Here is a 22,470-nt window from a genome sequence, read left to right as displayed (position 1 = left end):
AGGTTCAATGGAAAAAGGATCACGACAAAGCTGCAGTATCTCCATGGGAATGCAGAAGTCCGAATCTTTCTGAAAAGTTTTCAGTCGGTTTTGTCATAAAATCTGACGAAATGGGCATCCAGCAGTCCTGCAGTTCTGACCATAAATGTGCGAGTGTAAGGGAAGTGCAACATTTTTTAGGTACAAGGTCGGATGTGAAAATCATCAACTTTGTCTTAAAACCACAAATAACCTCAACCAAATCAGCGATGGACTTTCCCACCCCTGCACTTCCAGGTTCAGAGTTCAAATGTCCAAAAATGTCACACAGAAAGTACGTCTCTGCCATAAAGTGTTCATTCAACACACGGCCCAAGAGGACAGTTGCACACTTGTGTTTACAGGTCTGGAGAAAAGACTCGATCTCCATGTGGAGTTCACAGACACGCTCCAGGACTTTGCTGAGCCATTAGACGTCTTCGTGAACGAGCACATCTGCTTGTTTTGTAAATGCTTCTGCAAGCTGCCTTCAGAAAAAGGTGCTTTTGTAATCTGGACATTACAAAAATTCACAGCGCCATAATATTTTTTATTTTTTAACTTTTTCAACAATCGATGGCAGCAAGCATATCTCCCTCAGGCCATATCTGGCCTGGGGGCCGCTGGTTGGACATGCCAGATTCAGACCAGACCATTAGGAGGGACGGAGATTCCAGAAAAGATAAAAATGCTCAATAAAAAACCACAAAACATTAGACAGGCTGATTGGAGCCAGGTGTTGAGGCTCAGTGTCCGGCTAAAACAACTACAGCCTCTTCTGAAAGAAGCAGTCAGTCCGGGAACCAATTTTTATGATTTGAAAACATAATAAAATCATGCTTTCAAATCTATGATGTTTGGTTGAGAAGGCATTGCATTGTGGATATATTCTCCATGTTCCTCATTTTTTATGTATCCTATGTGTTTCACATGTTTCATGTATCCTACGTGTTTCACATGTTTCGTTTACCCTACGTGTTCCACGTTTCATGTATCCTACGTGTTCCACGTTTCATGTACCCTACGTGTTCCATGTTTCATTTATCCTACGTGTTCCATGTTTCATGTATCCTACGTGTTTAACATGTTTCATTTACCCTACGTGTTCCATGTTTCATTTATCCTACGTGTTCCACATGTTTCATTTGCCGTAGGTATTCCACGTTTCATGTATCCTACGTGTTCCACATTTCATGTACCCTACGTGTTCCATGTTTCATTTATCCTACGTGTTCCATGTTTCATGTACCCTACGTGTTCCATGTTTCATTTATCCTACGTGTTCCATATGTTTCATGTACCCTATGGGTTCCATGTTTCATGTGTCCTACGTGTTTCACATGTTTCATTTACCCTACGTGTTCCACGTTTCATGTACCCTACGTGTTCCATGTTTCATTTATCCTACGTGTTCCATATGTTTCATGTACCCTATGGGTTCCATGTTTCATGTATCCTACGTGTTCCACATGTTTCATTTGCCCTATGTGTTCCATATGTTTCATGTACCCTATGGGTTCCATGTTTCATGTGTCCTACGTGTTTCACATGTTTCATTTACCCTACGTGTTCCACGTTTCATGTACCCTACGTGTTCCATGTTTCATTTATCCTACGTGTTCCACATGTTTCATTTGCCCTAGGTATTCCACGTTTCATGTATCCTACGTGTTCCACATGTTTCATGTACCCTACGTGTTCCATGTTTCATGTATCCTTTGTGTTCCACATGTTTCATGTACCCTACGTGTTCCATGTTTCATTTATCCTACGTGTTCCACATTTTTCATCTGCCCTACGTGTTCCATATGTTTCATGTACCCTATGGGTTCCATGTTTCATGTGTCCTACGTGTTCCACATGTTTCATGTACCCTATGTGTTCCACATGTTTCATGTACCCTACGTGTTCCATATGTTTCATGTACCCTATGGGTTCCATGTTTCATGTGTCCTACGTGTTCCACATGTTTCATGTATCCTACGTCTTCTGGGTTTCATGAATCCTACATGTTCCACTTTTCATGTATCATACATGTTCCACATGTTTCATGTATCCTACGTGTTCCATGTTTCATGTATCCTATGTGTTCCATGTTTAATGTATCTAACATGTTCCACATGTTTCGTGTATTCTACGTGTTCCATGTTTCAAGTATCCTACGTGTTCCATGTTTCATGTATCCTACATGTTCCACATGTTTCATGTACGCTACGTGGTCCATGTTTCATGTATCCTATGTGTTCCACATGTTTCATGTATCCTATGTGTTCCACATGTTTCATGTACCCTACGTGTTCCACATTTTTCATGTACCCTACGTGTTCCATATGTTTCATGTACCCTACATGTTCCACATGTTTCATGTACCCAACATGTTCCACATGTTTCATGTATCCTACGTGTTCCACTTATCATGTATCCTACGTCTTCCACTTTTCATGTATCCTACGTGTTCCACGATTTATGTACCCTACATGTTCCATGTTTCATGTATCCTCCGTGTTCCATGTTTGGTGTATCCTATGTGTTCTGTGTTTCATGTATCCTACATGTTCCATGTTTCATGTATGCTACATGTTCCACTTTTCATGTATCCTACGTGTGCCACATGTTTCATGTATCCTACGTGTTCCATGTTTCATGTATCCTATGTGTTCCACTTTTCATGTATCCTACATGTTCCATGTTTCATGTATCCTACATGTTCCACTTTTCATGTATCCTAGATGTTCCACACGTTTCATGTATCCTACTTGTTCCATGTTTCATGTATCCTTCATGTTTCATGTTTCATGTATCCTACATGTTCCACATGTTTCGTGTATTTTACGTGTTCCATGTTTCGTTTATCCTACGTGTTCCACTTTTCATATATCCAATGTGTTCCACTTGTTTCACGTAACCTACATGTTCCACTTTTCATGTATCCTACATGTTCCACATGTTTCTTGTATCCTACTTGTTCCATGTTTCATGTATAGTACGTGTTCCACATGTTTCATGTACCCTACGTGTTACCCACGTTTCATGTATCTTACGTGTTCCACATGTTTCATTTATCCTACATGTTCCACATGTTTCATGTATCCTACGTGTTCCATGTTTCATGTATCCTACGTTTTCCACATGTTTCATGTATCCCACGTGTTCCACATGTTTCATGTATCCTGTGTGTTCAACATGTTTCATGTTTCCTACGTGTTCCACATGTTTCATGTACCCTACGTGTTCCATGTTTCATGTATCCTACGTGTTCAACATGTTTCATGTATCCTATGTGTTCCACATGTTTCATGTACCCTACGTGTTCCATGTTTCATGTATCCTACGTGTTTCACATGTTTCATGTATCCTGCGTGTTCCATGTTTCATGTATCCTACGTGTTCCACATGTTTCATGAATCCTACGTGTTCCACATGTTTCATGTATTCTACTTGTTCCACATGTTTCATGTATCCTGCGTGTTCCATGTTTCATGTATCCTACGTGTTCCACATGTTTAATGTATCCTACGTGTTCCACATGTTTCATGTATCCTACGTGTTCCATGTTTCATGTATCCTATGTGTTCCATGTTTCATGTATCCTATGTGTTTCACGTTTGATGTATCCTACGTGTTCCACATGTTTCATAAATCCTACGTGTTTCACGTTTCATGTATCCTACGTGTTCCACATGTTTCATGAATCCTACGTGTTTCACGTTTCATTTATCCTACGTGTTCCACATGTTTCATTTACCCTATGTGTTCCACATCTTTCATGTATCCTACGTGTTCCACATGTTTCATTTATCCTACGTGTTCCACATGTTTCCTGTATCCTACGTGTTCCATGTTTCATGTATCCTATGTGTTCCGTGTTTCATGTATCCTATGTGTTCCACATGTTTAATGTATCCTACGTGTTCCACATGTTTCATGTATCCTACGTGTTCCATGTTTCATGTATCCTATGTGTTCCACATGTTTCATGTATCCTACGTGTTCCATGTTTCATGTATCCTACGTGTTTCACATGTTTCATGTATCCTACGTGTTCCATGTTTCATGCATCCTACGTGTTCCACATGTTTCATGAATCCTACGTGTTTCACGTTTCATGTATCCTACGTGTTCCACATGTTTCATGTATCCTACGTGTTCCACATGTTTCATGAATCCTACGTGTTTCACGTTTCATGTATCCTACGTGTTCCACATCTTTCATGAATCCTACGTGTTTCACGTTTCATTTATCCTACGTGTTCCACATGTTTCATTTATCCTACGTGTTCCACATGTTTCATGTATCCTACGTGTTCCACATGTTTCATGTATCCCACGTGTTCCACATGTTTCATGTATCCTATGTGTTCAACATGTTTCATGTATCCTACGTGTTCCACATGTTTCATGTACCCTACGTGTTCAATGTTTCATGTATCCTACGTGTTTCACATGTTTCATGTATCCTGCGTGTTCCATGTTTCATGTATCCTACGTGTTCCACATGTTTCATGTATCTTACGTGTTCCACATGTTTCATTTATCCTACATGTTCCACATGTTTCATGTATCCTACGTGTTCCATGTTTCATGTATCCTACGTTTTCCACATGTTTCATGTATCCCACGTGTTCCACATGTTTCATGTATCCTATGTGTTCCATGTTTCATGTATCCTACGTGTTTCACATGTTTCATGTATCCTGCGTGTTCCATGTTTCATGTATCCTACGTGTTCCACATGTTTCATGTATCTTACGTGTTCCACATGTTTCATTTATCCTACATGTTCCACATGTTTCATGTATCCTACGTGTTCCATGTTTCATGTATCCTACGTTTTCCACATGTTTCATGTATCCCACGTGTTCCACATGTTTCATGTATCCTACGTGTTCCACATGTTTCATGTACCCTACGTGTTCCATGTTTCATGTATCCTACGTGTTTCACATGTTTCATGTATCCTGCGTGTTCCATGTTTCATGTATCCTACGTGTTCCACATGTTTCATGAATCCTACGTGTTCCACATGTTTCATGTATTCTACTTGTTCCACATGTTTCATGTATCCTACGTGTTCCATGTTTCATGTATCCTATGTGTTCCATGTTTCATGTATCCTATGTGTTCCGTGTTTCATGTATCCTACGTGTTCCACATGTTTAATGTATCCTACGTGTTCCACATGTTTCATGTATCCTACGTGTTCCATGTTTCATGTATCCTATGTGTTCCATGTTTCATGTATCCTATGTGTTTCACGTTTCATGTATCCTACGTGTTCCACATGTTTCATGAATCCTACGTGTTTCATGTTTCATGTATCCTACGTGTTCCACACGTTTCATGAATCCTACGTGTTTCACGTTTTATTTATCCTACGTGTTCCACATGTTTAATTTATCCTACGTGTTCCACATGTTTGATGTATCCTACGTGTTCCACATGTTTCATTTATCCTACGTGTTCCACATGTTTCATGTATCCTATGTGTTCCATGTTTCATGTATCCTATGTGTTTCACATGTTTCATGTATCCTACGTGTTCCACATGTTTCATGAATCCTACGTGTTTCATGTTTCATGTATCCTACGTGTTTCACATTTTATTTATCCTACGTGTTCCACATGTTTCATTTATCCTACGTGTTCCACATGTTTGATGTATCCTACGTGTTCCATATGTTTCATTTATCCTACGTGTTCCACAGGTTTCATGTATCCTACGTGTTCCATGTTTCATGTATCCTATGTGTTCCATGTTTCATGTATCCCACGTGTTCCACATGTTTCATGTATCCTACGTGTTCAACATGTTTCATGTATCCTACGTGTTCCACATGTTTCATGTATCCTACGTGTTCCATGTTTCATGTATCCTACGTGTTTCACATGTTTCATGTATCCTATGTGTTCCATGTTTCATGTATCCTACGTGTTCCACATGTTTTATGTATCCTACGTGTTCCATGTTTCATGTATCCTACGTGTTTCACATGTTTCATGTATCCTACGTGGTCCATGTTTCATGTATCCTACGTGTTCCACATGTTTCATGAATCCTACGTGTTTCACGTTTCATGTATCCTACGTGTTCCACATGTTTCATGTATCCTACGTGTTCCACATGTTTCATTTATCCTACGTGTTCCATGTTTCATGTATCCTACGTGTTCCATGTTTCATGTATCCTACGTTTTCCACATGTTTCATGTATCCCACGTGTTCCACATGTTTCATGTATCCTATGTGTTCCATGTTTCATGTATCCTACGTGTTTCACATGTTTCATGTATCCTGCGTGTTCCATGTTTCATGTATCCTACGTGTTCCACATGTTTCATGTATCTTACGTGTTCCACATGTTTCATTTATCCTACATGTTCCACATGTTTCATGTATCCTACGTGTTCCATGTTTCATGTATCCTACGTTTTCCACATGTTTCATGTATCCCACGTGTTCCACATGTTTCATGTATCCTACGTGTTCCACATGTTTCATGTACCCTACGTGTTCCATGTTTCATGTATCCTACGTGTTTCACATGTTTCATGTATCCTGCGTGTTCCATGTTTCATGTATCCTACGTGTTCCACATGTTTCATGAATCCTACGTGTTCCACATGTTTCATGTATTCTACTTGTTCCACATGTTTCATGTATCCTACGTGTTCCATGTTTCATGTATCCTATGTGTTCCATGTTTCATGTATCCTATGTGTTCCGTGTTTCATGTATCCTACGTGTTCCACATGTTTAATGTATCCTACGTGTTCCACATGTTTCATGTATCCTACGTGTTCCATGTTTCATGTATCCTATGTGTTCCATGTTTCATGTATCCTATGTGTTTCACGTTTCATGTATCCTACGTGTTCCACATGTTTCATGAATCCTACGTGTTTCATGTTTCATGTATCCTACGTGTTCCACACGTTTCATGAATCCTACGTGTTTCACGTTTTATTTATCCTACGTGTTCCACATGTTTAATTTATCCTACGTGTTCCACATGTTTGATGTATCCTACGTGTTCCACATGTTTCATTTATCCTACGTGTTCCACATGTTTCATGTATCCTATGTGTTCCATGTTTCATGTATCCTATGTGTTTCACATGTTTCATGTATCCTACGTGTTCCACATGTTTCATGAATCCTACGTGTTTCATGTTTCATGTATCCTACGTGTTTCACATTTTATTTATCCTACGTGTTCCACATGTTCCATTTATCCTACGTGTTCCACATGTTTGATGTATCCTACGTGTTCCATATGTTTCATTTATCCTACGTGTTCCACAGGTTTCATGTATCCTACGTGTTCCATGTTTCATGTATCCTATGTGTTCCATGTTTCATGTATCCCACGTGTTCCACATGTTTCATGTATCCTACGTGTTCAACATGTTTCATGTATCCTACGTGTTCCACATGTTTCATGTATCCTACGTGTTCCATGTTTCATGTATCCTACGTGTTTCACATGTTTCATGTATCCTATGTGTTCCATGTTTCATGTATCCTACGTGTTCCACATGTTTTATGTATCCTACGTGTTCCATGTTTCATGTATCCTACGTGTTTCACATGTTTCATGTATCCTACGTGGTCCATGTTTCATGTATCCTACGTGTTCCACATGTTTCATGAATCCTACGTGTTTCACGTTTCATGTATCCTACGTGTTCCACATGTTTCATGTATCCTACGTGTTCCACATGTTTCATTTATCCTACGTGTTCCACATGTTTGATGTATCCTACGTGTTCCACATGTTTCATTTATCCTACGTGTTCCACATGTTTGATGTATCCTACGTGATCCACATGTTTCATTTATCCTACGTGTTCCACAGGTTTCATGTATCCTACGTGTTCCAGGTTTCATGTATCCTATGTGTTCCATGTTTCATGTATCCCACGTGTTCCACATGTTTCATGTATCCTACGTGTTCAACATGTTTCATGTATCCTACGTGTTCAACATGTTTCATGTATCCTACGTGTTCCATGTTTCATGTATCCTACGTGTTTCACATGTTTCATGTATCTTGCGTGTTCCATGTTTGATATATCCTACGTGTTCCACATATTTCATGAATCCTACGTGTTCCACATTTTCATGTATCCTACTTGTTCCACATGTTTCATGTATCCTACGTGTTCCATGTTTCATGTATCCTATGTGTTCCATGTTTCATGTATCCTATGTGTTCCGTGTTTCATGTATCCTACGTTTTCCACGTTTAATGTATCCTACGTGTTCCACATGTTTCATGTATCCTACGTGTTCTATGTTTCATGTATCCTACGTGTTCCACATGTTTCATGTATCCTACGTGTTCCACATGTTTCATGTATCCTACGTGTTCCATGTTTCATGTATCCTACGTGTTTCACATGTTTCATGTATCCTACGTGTTCCATGTTTCATGTATCCTACGTGTTCCACATGTTTCATGAATCCTACGTGTTTCACGTTTCATGTATCCTACGTGTTCCACATGTTTCATGTATCCTACGTGTTCCACATGTTTCATTTATCCTACGTGTTCCACATGTTTCCTGTATCCTACGTGTTCCATGTTTCATGTATCCTATGTGTTCCGTGTTTCATGTATCCTACGTGTTCCACATGTTTAATGTATCCTACGTGTTCCACATGTTTCATGTATCCTACGTGTTCCACATGTTTCATGTATCCTACGTGTTCCATGTTTCATGTATCCTACGTGTTCCACATGTTTCATTTATTCTACGTGTTCCACATGTTTCATGTATCCTACGTGTTCCATGTTTCATGTATCCTATGTGTTTCACGTTTCATGTATCGTACGTGTTCCACATGTTTCATGAATCCTACGTGTTTCATATTTCATGTATCCTACGTGTTCCACACGTTTCATGAATCCTACGTGTTTCACGTTTTATTTACCCTACGTGTTCCACATGTTTCATTTATCCTACGTGTTCCACATGTTTGATGTATCCTACGTGTTCCACATGTTTCATTTATCCTACGTGTTCCACAGGTTTCATGTATCCTACGTGTTCCATGTTTCATGTATCCTATGTGTTCCATGTTTCATGTATCCCACGTGTTCCACATGTTTCATGTATCCTACGTGTTCAACATGTTTCATGTATCCTACGTGTTCCACATGTTTCATGTACCCTACGTGTTCCATGTTTCATGTATCCTACGTGTTTCACGTGTTTCATGTATCTTGCGTGTTCCATGTTTCATGTATCCTACGTGTTCCACATATTTCATGAATCCTACGTGTTCCACATTTCCATGTATCCTACTTGTTCCACATGTTTCATGTATCCTGCGTGTTCCATGTTTCATGTATCCTATGTGTTCCATGTTTCATGTATCCTATGTGTTCCGTGTTTCATGTATCCTACGTTTTCCACATGTTTAATGTATCCTACGTGTTCCACATGTTTCATGTATCCTACGTGTTCCATGTTTCATGTATCCTACGTGTTCCACATGTTTCATGTATCCTACGTGTTCCATGTTTCATGTATCCTATGTGTTCCATGTTTCATGTATCCTACGTGTTCCACGTTTCATGTATCCTACGTGTTCCATGTTTCATGTATCCTACGTGTTTCACATGTTTCATGTATCCTACGTGTTCCATGTTTCATGTATCCTACGTGTTCCACATGTTTCATGTATCCTGCGTGTTCCATGTTTCATGTATCCTACGTGTTCCACATGTTTCATGAATCCTACGTGTTCCACATGTTTCATGTATTCTACTTGTTCCACATGTTTCATGTATCCTGCGTGTTCCATGTTTCATTTATCCTACGTGTTCCACATGTTTGATGTATCCTACGTGTTCCATGTTTCATGTATCCTATGTGTTCCATGTTTCATGTATCCCACGTGTTCCACATGTTTCATGTATCCTACGTGTTCAACATGTTTCATGTATCCTACGTGTTCCACATGTTTCATGTACCCTACGTGTTCCATGTTTCATGTATCCTATGTGTTCCATGTTTCATGTATCCTATGTGTTCCGTGTTTCATGTATCCTACGTGTTTCACATGTTTAATGTATCCTATGTGTTCCACATGTTTCATGTATCCTACGTGTTCCATGTTTCATGTATCCTATGTGTTCCATGTTTCATGTATCCTATGTGTTTCACGTTTCATGTATCCTACGTGTTCCACATGTTTCATGAATCCTACGTGTTTCATGTTTCATGTATCCTACGTGTTCCACACGTTTCATGAATCCTACGTGTTTCACGTTTTATTTATCCTACGTGTTCCACATGTTTCATTTATCCTACGTGTTCCACATGTTTGATGTATCCTACGTGTTCCACATGTTTCATTTATCCTACGTGTTCCACATGTTTGATGTATCCTACGTGTTCCACATGTTTCATTTATCCTACGTGTTCCACATGTTTCATGTATCCTACGTGTTCCATGTTTCATGTATCCTATGTGTTTCACGTTTCATGTATCCTACGTGTTTCACATGTTTCATGTATCTTGCGTGTTCCATGTTTCATGTATCCTACGTGTTCCACATATTTCATGAATCCTACGTGTTCCACATGTTTCATGTATCCTACGTGTTCCACAGGTTTCATGTATCCTACGTGTTCCATGTTTCATGTATCCTATGTGTTCCATGTTTCATGTATCCCACGTGTTCCACATGTTTCATGTATCCTACGTGTTCAACATGTTTCATGTATCCTACGTGTTCCACATGTTTCATGTACCCTACGTGTTCCATGTTTCATGTATCCTACGTGTTTCACATGTTTCATGTATCTTGCGTGTTCCATGTTTCATGTATCCTACGTGTTCCACATGTTTCATGAATCCTACGTGTTCCACATGTTTCATGTATTCTACTTGTTCCACATGTTTCATGTATCCTGCGTGTTCCATGTTTCATTTATCCTACGTGTTCCACATGTTTGATGTATCCTACGTGTTCCATGTTTCATGTATCCTATGTGTTCCATGTTTCATGTATCCCACGTGTTCCACATGTTTCATGTATCCTACGTGTTCAACATGTTTCATGTATCCTACGTGTTCCACATGTTTCATGTACCCTACGTGTTCAATGTTTCATGTATCCTATGTGTTCCATGTTTCATGTATCCTATGTGTTCCGTGTTTCATGTATCCTACGTGTTTCACATGTTTAATGTATCCTATGTGTTCCACATGTTTCATGTATCCTACGTGTTCCATGTTTCATGTATCCTATGTGTTCCATGTTTCATGTATCCTATGTGTTTCACGTTTCATGTATCCTACGTGTTCCACATGTTTCATGAATCCTACGTGTTTCATGTTTCATGTATCCTACGTGTTCCACACGTTTCATGAATCCTACGTGTTTCACGTTTTATTTATCCTACGTGTTCCACATGTTTCATTTATCCTACGTGTTCCACATGTTTGATGTATCCTACGTGTTCCACATGTTTCATTTATCCTACGTGTTCCACATGTTTGATGTATCCTACGTGTTCCACATGTTTCATTTATCCTACGTGTTCCACATGTTTCATGTATCCTACGTGTTCCATGTTTCATGTATCCTATGTGTTTCACGTTTCATGTATCCTACGTGTTTCACATGTTTCATGTATCCTACGTGTTCCATGTTTCATGTATCCTATGTGTTTCACGTTTCATGTATCCTACGTGTTTCACATGTTTCATGTATCCTACGTGTTCCACATATTTCATGAATCCTACGTGTTCCACATGTTTCATGTATCCTACGTGTTCCACATGTTTCATGTATCCTACGTGTTCAACATGTTTCATGTATCCTACGTGTTCCACATGTTTCATGTACCCTACGTGTTCCATGTTTCATGTATCCTACATGTTTCACATGTTTCATGTATCTTGCGTGTTCCATGTTTCATGTATCCTACGTGTTCCACATATTTCATGAATCCTACGTGTTCCACATGTTTCATGTATCCTACTTGTTCCACATGTTTCATGTATCCTATGTGTTCCACATGTTTCATGTATCCTACGTGTTCCACATGTTTCATGTATCCTATGTGTTCAACATGTTTCATGTACCCTACGTGTTCCATGTTTCATTTATCCTACGTGTTCCATATGTTTCATGTATCCTACGTGTTCAACATGTTTCATGTATCCTACGTGTTCCACATGTTTCATGTATCCTATGTGTTCAACATGTTTCATGTACCCTACGTGTTCCATGTTTCATTTATCCTACGTGTTCCATATGTTTCATGTATCCTACGTGTTCAACATGTTTCATGTATCCTACGTGTTCCATGTTTCATGTATCCTACGTGTTCCATGTTTCATGTATCCTACGTGTTCCACATGTTTCATGTATCCTATGTGTTCCACATGTTTCATGTATCCTACGTGTTCCACATGTTTCATGTATCCTATGTGTTCAACATGTTTCATGTATCCTACGTGTTCCACATGTTTCATGTACCCTACGTGTTCCATGTTTCATGTATCCTACGTGTTCCATGTTTCATGTATCCTACGTGTTCCACATGTTTCATGTATCCTACGTGTTCCATGTTTCATGTATCCTATGTGTTCCATGTTTCATGTATCCTACGTGTTCCACATGTTTCATGTATCCTACGTGTTCCATGTTTCATGTATCCTACGTGTTTCACATGTTTCATGTATCCTACGTGTTCCATGTTTCATGTATCCTACGTGTTCCACATGTTTCATGAATCCTACGTGTTTCACGTTTCATGTATCCTACGTGTTCCACATGTTTCATGTATCCTACGTGTTCCACGTTTCATTTATCCTACGTGTTCCACATGTTTCCTGTATCCTACGTGTTCCATGTTTCATGTATCCTATGTGTTCAACATGTTTCATGTATCCTACATGTTCCACATGTTTCATGTATCCTACGTGTTCCATGTTTCATGTATCCTACGTGTTCAACATGTTTCATGTATCCTACGTGTTCCATGTTTCATGTATCCTACGTGTTCCACATGTTTCATGAATCCTACGTGTTTCACGTTTAATTTATCCTACGTGTTCCACATGTTTCATTTATCCTACGTGTTCCACATGTTTCATGTATCCTACGTGTTCCACATGTTTCATTTATCCTACGTGTTCCACATGTTTCATGTATCCTGTGTTCCATGTTTCATGTATCCTACGTTTTCCACATGTTTCATGTATCCTACGTGTTCAACATGTTTCATGTATCCTACGTGTTCCACATGTTTCATGTACCCTACGTGTTCCATGTTTCATGTATCCTACGTGTTTCACATGTTTCATGTATCCTGCGTGTTCCATGTTTCATGTATCCTACGTGTTCCATGTTTCATGTATCCTACGTGTTTCACATGTTTCATGTATCCTATGTGTTCCATGTTTCATGTATCCTGCGTGTTCCATGTTTCATGTATCCTATGTGTTCCATGTTTCATGTATCCTACGTGTTCCACATGTTTCATGTATCCTACGTGTTCCACATGTTTCATGAATCCTACGTGTTCCACATGTTTCATGTATCCTACGTGTTCCATGTTTCATGTATCCTACGTGTTCCATGTTTCATGTATCCTACGTGTTCCATGTTTCATGTATCCTATGTGTTCCATGTTTCATGTATCCTACGTGTTCCATGTTTCATGTATCCTGCGTGTTCCATGTTTCATGTATCCTATGTGTTCCATGTTTCATGTATCCTATGTGTTTCACGTTTCATGTATCCTACGTGTTCCACATGTTTCATGTATCCTTCTGTTGTGTTTCTGTTGTGTTTCTGTTGTGTTTCTATTTTGTTTCTATTCTGTTTCTTTTCTGATTAGGGAGCAGCGATCAGAAGTGTGACATTTGCAGCAGCCTCCTGAACATCTGACTGATGGAGAGGTTTGGACAAGGCTTCTGGTTGGTTTCTTGGAAAACAGATGCACATGAACGCGCCCTCCAGCCGAACCTCCCCCACATGGAAAAGCTGTAGTCCTAAATGCAGACATGCAGCACCCACCTGCAGCACGCTCTTCACCGTGACAGCAGAGACGGTGGCGGTGCAGATCCTGTCCTCCCCGCGCGCCTCTTGGCCCATGATGAAGAGCATCGGGGTCGCGAGCACGAAGGACGCGAGCCACATGGCGCAGATGAGCTTCTTGGTGCGGCTGCGAGACATGACGCTCTTGGCTCTGAACGGGTGGCAGATGGCCAGGTAGCGCTCCGCGCTCAGGCTCGCGATGTTCAGCGCCGTGGCATAGGAACAGCTGTCCCGGAGGAAGTAGTAGCCTCTGCACACGGCGTCCCCAAAAACCCACGGGTGATGGAACCAAATGAAGTTGTAGAGCTCTATGGGCATGGAGAGGATGAGGATGAGCAGGTCGGACACGGCCAGACTGGCCAGGTGGTAGTGGACAGTGCTCTGCAGGTTCTGCAGGCTCTTCTTCCTCAGCAGGGTGTGGAGGGTGATGGAGTTCCCCAGAGAGCCCACGGCGAACAGACCCACGTAGATGATGGTGACCACCACCTTGGAGTAAACGTCCGTGTTGACCTCTAGATCCTCCCCGCCTGCTGTGGGAGCTGCCGTGGAGTTTTCTGAGCTGTTGCGCTCCGTCATGTTGCCGTGGGTGTCCGCCACGCGACGAGCCGCTGCTGCGTGGAAGTTTGGAGCAACAGGAGGCGCGCTTTCTACTGGAGCTGCTCCGGTGACGCACGAGCACACCCACGTCCCGTTGCGTGTCACCTTGGAGACAGAAGGCTGAACCAGTCCACCAGTTGTCTCTACAGACTGGTTTGTGTCTGAGCTGCTTCAGCTTCAGACGTGACAGAACCCACTCCTCATCACGTGGCGGGCGCGAGCTGCGTGGAGCTGCACTGCAGCCTGCTGGCAGCCTCTCCAAGGACATGTTAGTGGCTTCCAAATGCTTCCAGCGTGGATTCATGCTGCTTTTCCTGGAGTGGAAAATCCAACTTTCAGCTGATTTCCACAAAGCCTGAAATGGCTGAATGTTCTGGAAAGAGGAGCAGGATGAAAACAGCTCATTATGTTAGCTCTGTAAACTACATGAAATCACTTTGAACCTGTTTTCGTCCCAGTGATGGTATCATGCCACCAGACTGACTGGAAACATGGTCTAATCTGGTTCACAGCTCAGCTCTTCCGCTGGTTAAACGATAGTTTACCTTAGAATTATTATCTGTCAGTCTGATAGGTTGCCGTAACAACTAGTCTTTCTCTCAAACACTGGTTTGCACTCCGTTTCAGCATGAGGTTCTTATTCATCACAACCATGGAGGTTTTTATAAGAAGTCACTGCTGCAGGCTCCAGGTTACCCAGCATGGATCTACTAGGACTCCTAAATTGTTTTTATTAATTTTATTATTAGAATTTATTTATTTATTTATCATTATAATTACTAAATATTTATTTCCATAAAGTTAGTATTTTTGCTACAGGTGGCTAATATGGCTGTTATTAAGTGATCACCACATGACTACCTAGAGCCACTATCTTCCAACCAATCAGGTGCAACGTACGATTAAGCACTAGTCAATCATATGCAGCCAAAATCACCGTCTGGATTTTAGAAAAACACGACTTGGTGGTAAAACAGCCCTACCTCCATGGCAACTCCTACCTGCCGTACGCACAGCATCTGGAGAAACGGGAAATGGCAACACCAGCGGAAAAAAAAAGTGTGAAATTTGAGACATTTGTTCAAAATGAAATATAAATTTCACACAGAATGTTGGACATGAACAGCATTTGCAAAAACTCTTAAAATGTGTCCTTGAAATTGTTCCTCCACCATGTAAATAAATCTAGATTTACATCAGATATTAAATAAAAACGTCCAGCACAAAAATGTGTTCTGAAACGAAGCAGTTCTACATTATAGAAGCTACATCACATAAAGCTGCCGTACTTATAAAGGCCTACACCTTACAAATGCATGCATTGGAGGTGCAACCATGAGACGGCCAAACAGCCTGATGTATTTGTACATGCCTTTGTAAACCAGTAGAAGGTAACCAATCACTGAACCTTATCCCCTGGGACGTCACAAGGATTTCCAAGTAGAAAAAACTCGACACGTTTTTCGTCGCCATGGTAACCGAACAAGAGTGTGCTGGAACTCAAACTCAAACATGCGTTTAGGTGATAAAAAGCAGTGTCGTTCACATGTCTGATGAGGATTCAACACTGTAACATTGTAGAAAGCTCAGAAAACTCCAAATACCAGAATGGGAGCCCTTTAAGAAGTACAGTCTGCTCTGACCTTTCTTGTAGATGTAGTCAGTGTTGCATTTCCAGTCCAGTTTGTTGTCCAGCTGAACTCCAAGATACTTGTATTCCTCCACCACCTCCACCTCCTCTCCCAGGATGGAAACAGTGCTTTGTTTATTCTTCTTCCTCCTGAAGTCAACAATCATCTCTTTTGTTTAGCTGCTATTTAATATGAGATGATTGTCACCGCACCATTTAACAAACTGACTGACCAGTTCTCTGTACTCTGCTTCTTGTCCATCCCTGATACACCCCACAACTGCAGAGTCATCAGAGTATTTCTGCAGATGACAGGACTCAGAGTTGTACTGGAAGTCTGAGGTGTACAGAGTGAAGAGGAATGGCCAGAGTACAGTTCCTTGTGGTGCACCAGTGCTGCTGACCTCCATCTCAGACACACAACCTTTCAGTCTCACAAACTGGGGTCTGTTTGTGAGGTAGTCATAGATCCAGGTGGTTGTGGAGGTATCCACCTGGAATTTATGGAGCTTCTCACATAACAAAGCAGGCTGAATGGTATTAAAAGCACTGAGAAATGAAAGAACATGACCCTCAGAGTGCTGCCTGAATGGTCCAGATGAGAGTGTGCTCTCTGGAGCAGGTATATGATGGCATCTTCAACCCCAAGTCCATTACCATATGCAAACTGGAATGGGTCCTGAAAGGTGTTTACTTGCTTGTTGAGGTGAGCCAATAAGAGTCTCTCCAGGACTTTCATGATGTGAGATGTCAGGGCAACTGGTCTGTAGTCACTTGGTTCAGCTGGTTGTGTTTTTTTAGGCACTGGAACAAGGCAGGAGGTTTTCCACAGCACTGGGACTCTATTTAGCTCTATTTTGTCTCAGACTGGTGTTGAAAAGGTGCTGGAGAATCAGACATAGTTGTTCTGAGCAGGTCTTGAGAACTCTGGGACTGACACCATCTGGACCTGCAGCCTTGTTCTGGTTCAGTTTCTCAAGTTGCTTCTTAACCTGATTGCAGGAGACAAACAAGGTGGAGGTCTCAGGATGTCCTGATGTGGAGGGAGATGAAGCTGTGTTCTGGTCCATGACTGAGCTGCAGGGTGACAGATTGGAGGCGTGACAGGAAAGCAGTGGGCTTATGGAGGGCGTGTGGTCTGTTGGGCTGGAGGTAGGGGGTGAACTGAACCTGCTGAAGAATATGTTCAGCTCATTAGCTCTGTCCAGACCTCCATCAGGCTGGTCCCCCTTTAACTTGAAGCCGGTGATCTTCTTCATTCCAGACCACACATCCCTCAGGTTATTCTGCTGGAGCTGACTTTCTAACTTCTTCCTGTAGTCCTCCTTGCACTTCTTAGTTTGTGTTTTAAGTTGTTTTTGTGTTGCCCTCAATAACTCCCTGTCTCCATCCCTGAAGGCTTTCTTTTTGATGTTCAGCAGCTTTTTCAGGTCACTGGTGATCCAGGGTTTGTTATTGGGGAAGCACCTCACTGTTCTTGTTGGGACGATGCTGTCCACACAGAAGTTTATGTAATCTGTCACACACTCAGTCATGGCGTTGATGTCGTCTCCATGAGGTTCACAGAGGACGTTCCAGTCTGTAGCCTCAAAGCCTCCTCTAAGAGCATCTTCAGCTTCAGCAGACCAGATTTTGATAGTCTTTGTGATGACTGGTTGCTGCTGAACGATGGGCTTGTAGGTGGAGGTGAGAAGAACCAGATTATGGTCAGATCTTCCTAAAGGAGGCAGGGCAGAACAACTGGATCCATTATTCATATTTGCATAAAATAAGTCCAACATCTTATTTTCTCTGGTGGAGCAGCTGACAAACTGCTGGAATGTTGGTAGAGTTGCAGAGAGGGAGACGTTGTTGAAGTCTCCGGAGATCGCCATGAATGAGTTTGGATGCTGTGTTTGTAGCCGAGCAACGACGGAGCTGATGACGTCACAGGCTGTGTCTGGTGCGGTACCAGGTATTATATAAACCGCTACCAGAATAACACAGGTAAACTCTCTGGGTAAATAATATGGACGGAAGCTCACAGCTAACAGTTCCATGTCCCTTGTGCATATCTTCTCCTTGACAGTAACATGTCCAGGATGACACCAACGCTGGTTAACCAGCACTGCAATTCCACCACCCTTTAGCTTTCCGCTGTGTTGTCTACTGCGGTCTGCACGGACCGTTTTAAAGCCCGGTACAGACACATTACAGTCAGGGATGTGTTCATGCAGCCATGTCTCGGTGAAGCACATAATACTGCACTCTCTGTATTCTTTCTGAGACCTTGTTAGCATCTCGAGCTCGTCCGTTTTGTTAGCTAGTGATCTCACATTACCCATGACGATGGTTGGGAGAAATGGTTTAAATCTCCATCACTTTGTCCTCTGTCTCACTCTCGCTCTGCATCCTCTTCTCTTTCTTTTCAACTCCATCGGGATTTGATGTGTTGTTTCACTGATAATCCTGATTTGGGAGAGTTTAATAAGTTGATCCCGATTGTAAACAAGTCTTTCGTTGCCATGGAGACTGATCTTAACAAGCCTTGAAAGAGCCAAAAATATGCAGACAAATCTTCCTCGCAGAACACCCTCCGAACCGGCATGAAATCCTCAGAAAAAAATACTTAATTTAAGGGTAATATCTATGTGAGAAGACTTTGTACTTTTAAAAAATCAAGAAAGCTAGTCATCACTACTACAATTTGCTGCCAACAGACGGCACAATCTAGAAATATCTATATCTATCATATATTATAGTCACATATTTCATTTTTTCCCCACAATATCTCCACATGCACTATTGTAGAATGCATCCTCTTCTCAATGAAAAAGCTTTGCATTCTGACACTCAGTTGTTGGTGTGAATAGAGTTATGGTTATGAGACAGGTCTTTGGTTCTGAGTTTTATGGGTTCAAATCTGACATGGCACATTTTACCTAATATATCTGCACAATATACCTTTCCACCTCCTTCCTCGTTTTGGTATTTAAGAAATGATACCTCTCTCTGCTGTTGTAATCACTGCAGTTTCTTTTTTTGGATGTATTTTATACTTTACCATATTGGAAAGAATTCTGCATGTCTGCTAGGAATGTGCTGCTCTCTGTCAGAAGGAGACACATCCAGAGATGCTTAATGGATAAGGTGGTTTATTCACCATACATGGGGCATTCACATTATTGAGATCCTGTTCAGCCTTTTTTATTATTATTCTGCCAAACTTTGCCGTGCTACTACTCCTGCGCCGTTCAGGTCACTTCAATCATTCAGACCTTAAACTATGCAGCTCCTTCAGAACATGTGAGCTTCGATTTTTTTTTTATTTTTTATTTTGAATCTTTGTAGTTTTTTAGAAATTTAGCATTTTATAAAAATAAATTCAGCCTTGTGATTGGATGAAAGTTCTTCCAACCAAATGCGGATTGGACGTTGAAAAAATTCAGCTCAGTGATTGGTCTGTTTTTGCATAATGAGCTGAAAACAGCTTCAACTGGGGTTCAGAGCTCTGCACCAGTTTGCAGTGTCCGGTTCATCAATTTCCCGTCCCCAGTGTCTTTCCTGCAAAATATTTGAAACACTGCTCCTCCTACACCGTTTGTCTCACTTCAACCATTCAAGTATCAAACTCTTCAGCCCATTCAGGAGATATGTTCTACAACTTTTGGTCTCTGTAACATTTAAACTTTCTAAGTTATTCAAGTTTTTGTCAATGTATTGAAATCTGTTCCTGTGATTGAACGAACCGTAATTCAGCTCAGCGATTGGTCCATTTTGTGCACCGGGACACAGGTACACATACAAGGCACTGGTTCAAATGCAGCATTTAACATATCACTTTGTTGGCTGTTGCTTGTGTAATGGTGCACAACTCTGCAGGCTGCTCAACATGAACTGTTGGTCTCAGCTGCACACCTTAAGGAGTAAAGGAATTTATTTGCAAATGTACCAGTTGAATATGAAAGATTTGTTCCAACAATGCACCCTTCAACACTTTGATAAATTTTAAACACATTAAAATAAAAAGTTTTTCACATTGAACAGTCTTTGACATCTCTATTGGACTTTAGTTTAACCTTGCACATGTTTTGGCAATTCCAGTAATTACACCCTGCTGGAAGTGAAAAAAAAAAAAAAAAAAAAGCATTCCCATGCTAATTGAAAAAATTTAAATGTGTTGAAGGTCCAGAAAAGAAGGTTTCAGGAGGAAGAGCAAGGCAACGTCATTACATTCATTTAGGATGAGATGCAACCAACAGTAATTGACCATGTCATTGTCTATGGCGTGACAATGGCTAAAGCAGGACGAAGAGACACTAAAGTAACACGTAGTAGAGTCCTAGGTTCACAGTGGATACCATTATCAGGTCACACAGACAACACAAGTATTGTACTCTATTGCAATCTTTGTCAAAATACAACCCTGTGGAAGTACTCGATTGGTTTCATCTCAGTTGCTAGTTGCAGTTGCAAAACATGTCAACATGTTACTTCCTTTAGAGGTGGAAGAATGCTACGAGAGCAGTACAAGAAACCATAATTGTAGCAATGGTTTATGAGGACAACCTTATCAGACTCTGGGAGATAAGAGACAAAGTCATTGCCAATAATGTCAACTTTGAGAACATTGATGTCAGCTTGGCCACAATAGACCAAGTTCTCCAGCACCAAAAGATGCGGATGAAACAGATCTATAGGGTTCCCTCTGAGTGCAACTCTGTGCAAAACAGACTTACATAACGAGTATGTGCGCGTATACATCCATGTTCAGAGTCCAGTTGGACATACTGTGTTGCTCAGTTGGCCTACTGTACTTCTGGACAATACGGTGCTACCTTATTGACTGTTGCTCTGAACACCTCTGCACTTTCCAATTTTCACAGAGGATGTTCCAGTTGGACACCATGCCCAGATCATGAGTACCTCTGCCTGTCATGATTTCTGCTTTGCCCCTAACGAGCAGCATTCTTCCCCTGCCTGATTGTGGATTGTCCTCACCTGTGCTGCTCTCTATTTAAACACCTGCCCTGTGTCTGCTTGGTGTGAAATGGTCTATCTTTTCCACAGCTTTCAAGCCTTGTTCATGTACCTGTCTCATAGAGAAAACCTGGTTTGACCCTGCATGTCCCTGACCACAGTCTTTGCTATGCCCTTATTGGTATGAACTGATCACCTGTTGCTACCCTGCCTGATTCTGACCCTGCCTCTTGCTTGCTCCTCAGATTTCTTTGGCTTGCTTGTGTGTCTTGGTGTGGACCCTGGACTGATTTTGGACCTTGAAATTCTGGATTGTGGAGATTGTTTTCCCTGCTGTGGAGGACTAGTCTGAAGCTGCCTATTTTCCTTTACCAAATCAGAATGGTTCACCACCAACAGTAACCAGTTTCTAAACATCTGTCTGCCATTGTCAACATTGTCATTCCAGCATATAAATACAAAGAACGAAACACTGCCTCAGGTCCCCCCTCAATTTACAAATATTGTATATAATTATTTTGCACATGCAAAATAAATAGGAAGTCAGTATTGGCGTGCTTTTTTTGCGCTTATCTCTCTCATGGCCTCTGGATAAAAAGTGTTTTGGAGTCTGGTAGTCCGGGCTTGAATGCGCTGTAATTTCTGATTGATGCTGATGGAAGACGTGTAAAGAATCTGTGTTCAGGGTGGGTGGGATCGTCCATGATGCTATGGGCTCTCCCCCTGCACCTGCTGATGTAGAGGTCCTCGATGCTGGGGAGGCCGCAGCCACAGACGCGCTCTACCGCTCTCACAACCCTCTGCAGGGTTTTTCTTTCTGCTGCTGTACAGCTACTGTACCACACAGTCATGTTGGATGTCAGGATGCTCTCAACCGCACCTCTGTAAAAGGCAGTTGGAAGAGGACAGCTCAGACCAGCGTTTTTGAGGTGCCTAAAAAAAAACAGGCGCTAGTAGGCCTTTTTGAGGATGCTGCTTGTTGTGTTCTTCCAACTGAGATTGTCTGATATTTGTACTCCCAGATATTTAAAGCAGGACACCGCTTCAAGTTGGTCTCCATTGATGTAAAGAGGAGAAGGTGCCCTAGGTTTCCTGGGAAAATCCACAAGCACCTTTTTTGTTTTCTTCACGTTGATGTACAAGTTGTTCTGCTTTCACCAAAGCTCCAGTTGGCTTACCTCCCTTCTGTAAGCAGACTCAT

General features: G+C 41.4%; 1 protein-coding gene across 1 annotated transcript in view; it reads right to left on the bottom strand.

Moving 5' to 3' along the window:
- Positions 1-22,470, bottom strand: part of LOC306755180 (neurotensin receptor type 1-like) — a gene marked incomplete at both ends in the record, with an annotated part of 244,863 nt that extends 222,393 nt beyond the window's left edge. Inside the window, 4 exons of the mRNA XM_079239471.1 lie at positions 14,063-14,785; positions 14,832-14,994; positions 21,999-22,151; positions 22,448-22,470. Of these exons, the coding sequence (XP_079095597.1) occupies positions 14,063-14,785; positions 14,832-14,994; positions 21,999-22,151; positions 22,448-22,470 (1,062 nt within the window). The remainder of the gene's footprint in view (positions 1-14,062; positions 14,786-14,831; positions 14,995-21,998; positions 22,152-22,447) is intronic.

Source organism: Telmatherina bonti, assembly GCF_933228915.1.
Source record: "Telmatherina bonti genome assembly, chromosome: 4".
Lineage (NCBI taxonomy): Eukaryota > Metazoa > Chordata > Actinopteri > Atheriniformes > Telmatherinidae > Telmatherina > Telmatherina bonti.
Note: the sequence above shows the minus strand (reverse complement) of the source record. Positions and strands in the feature narration are given on the sequence as shown.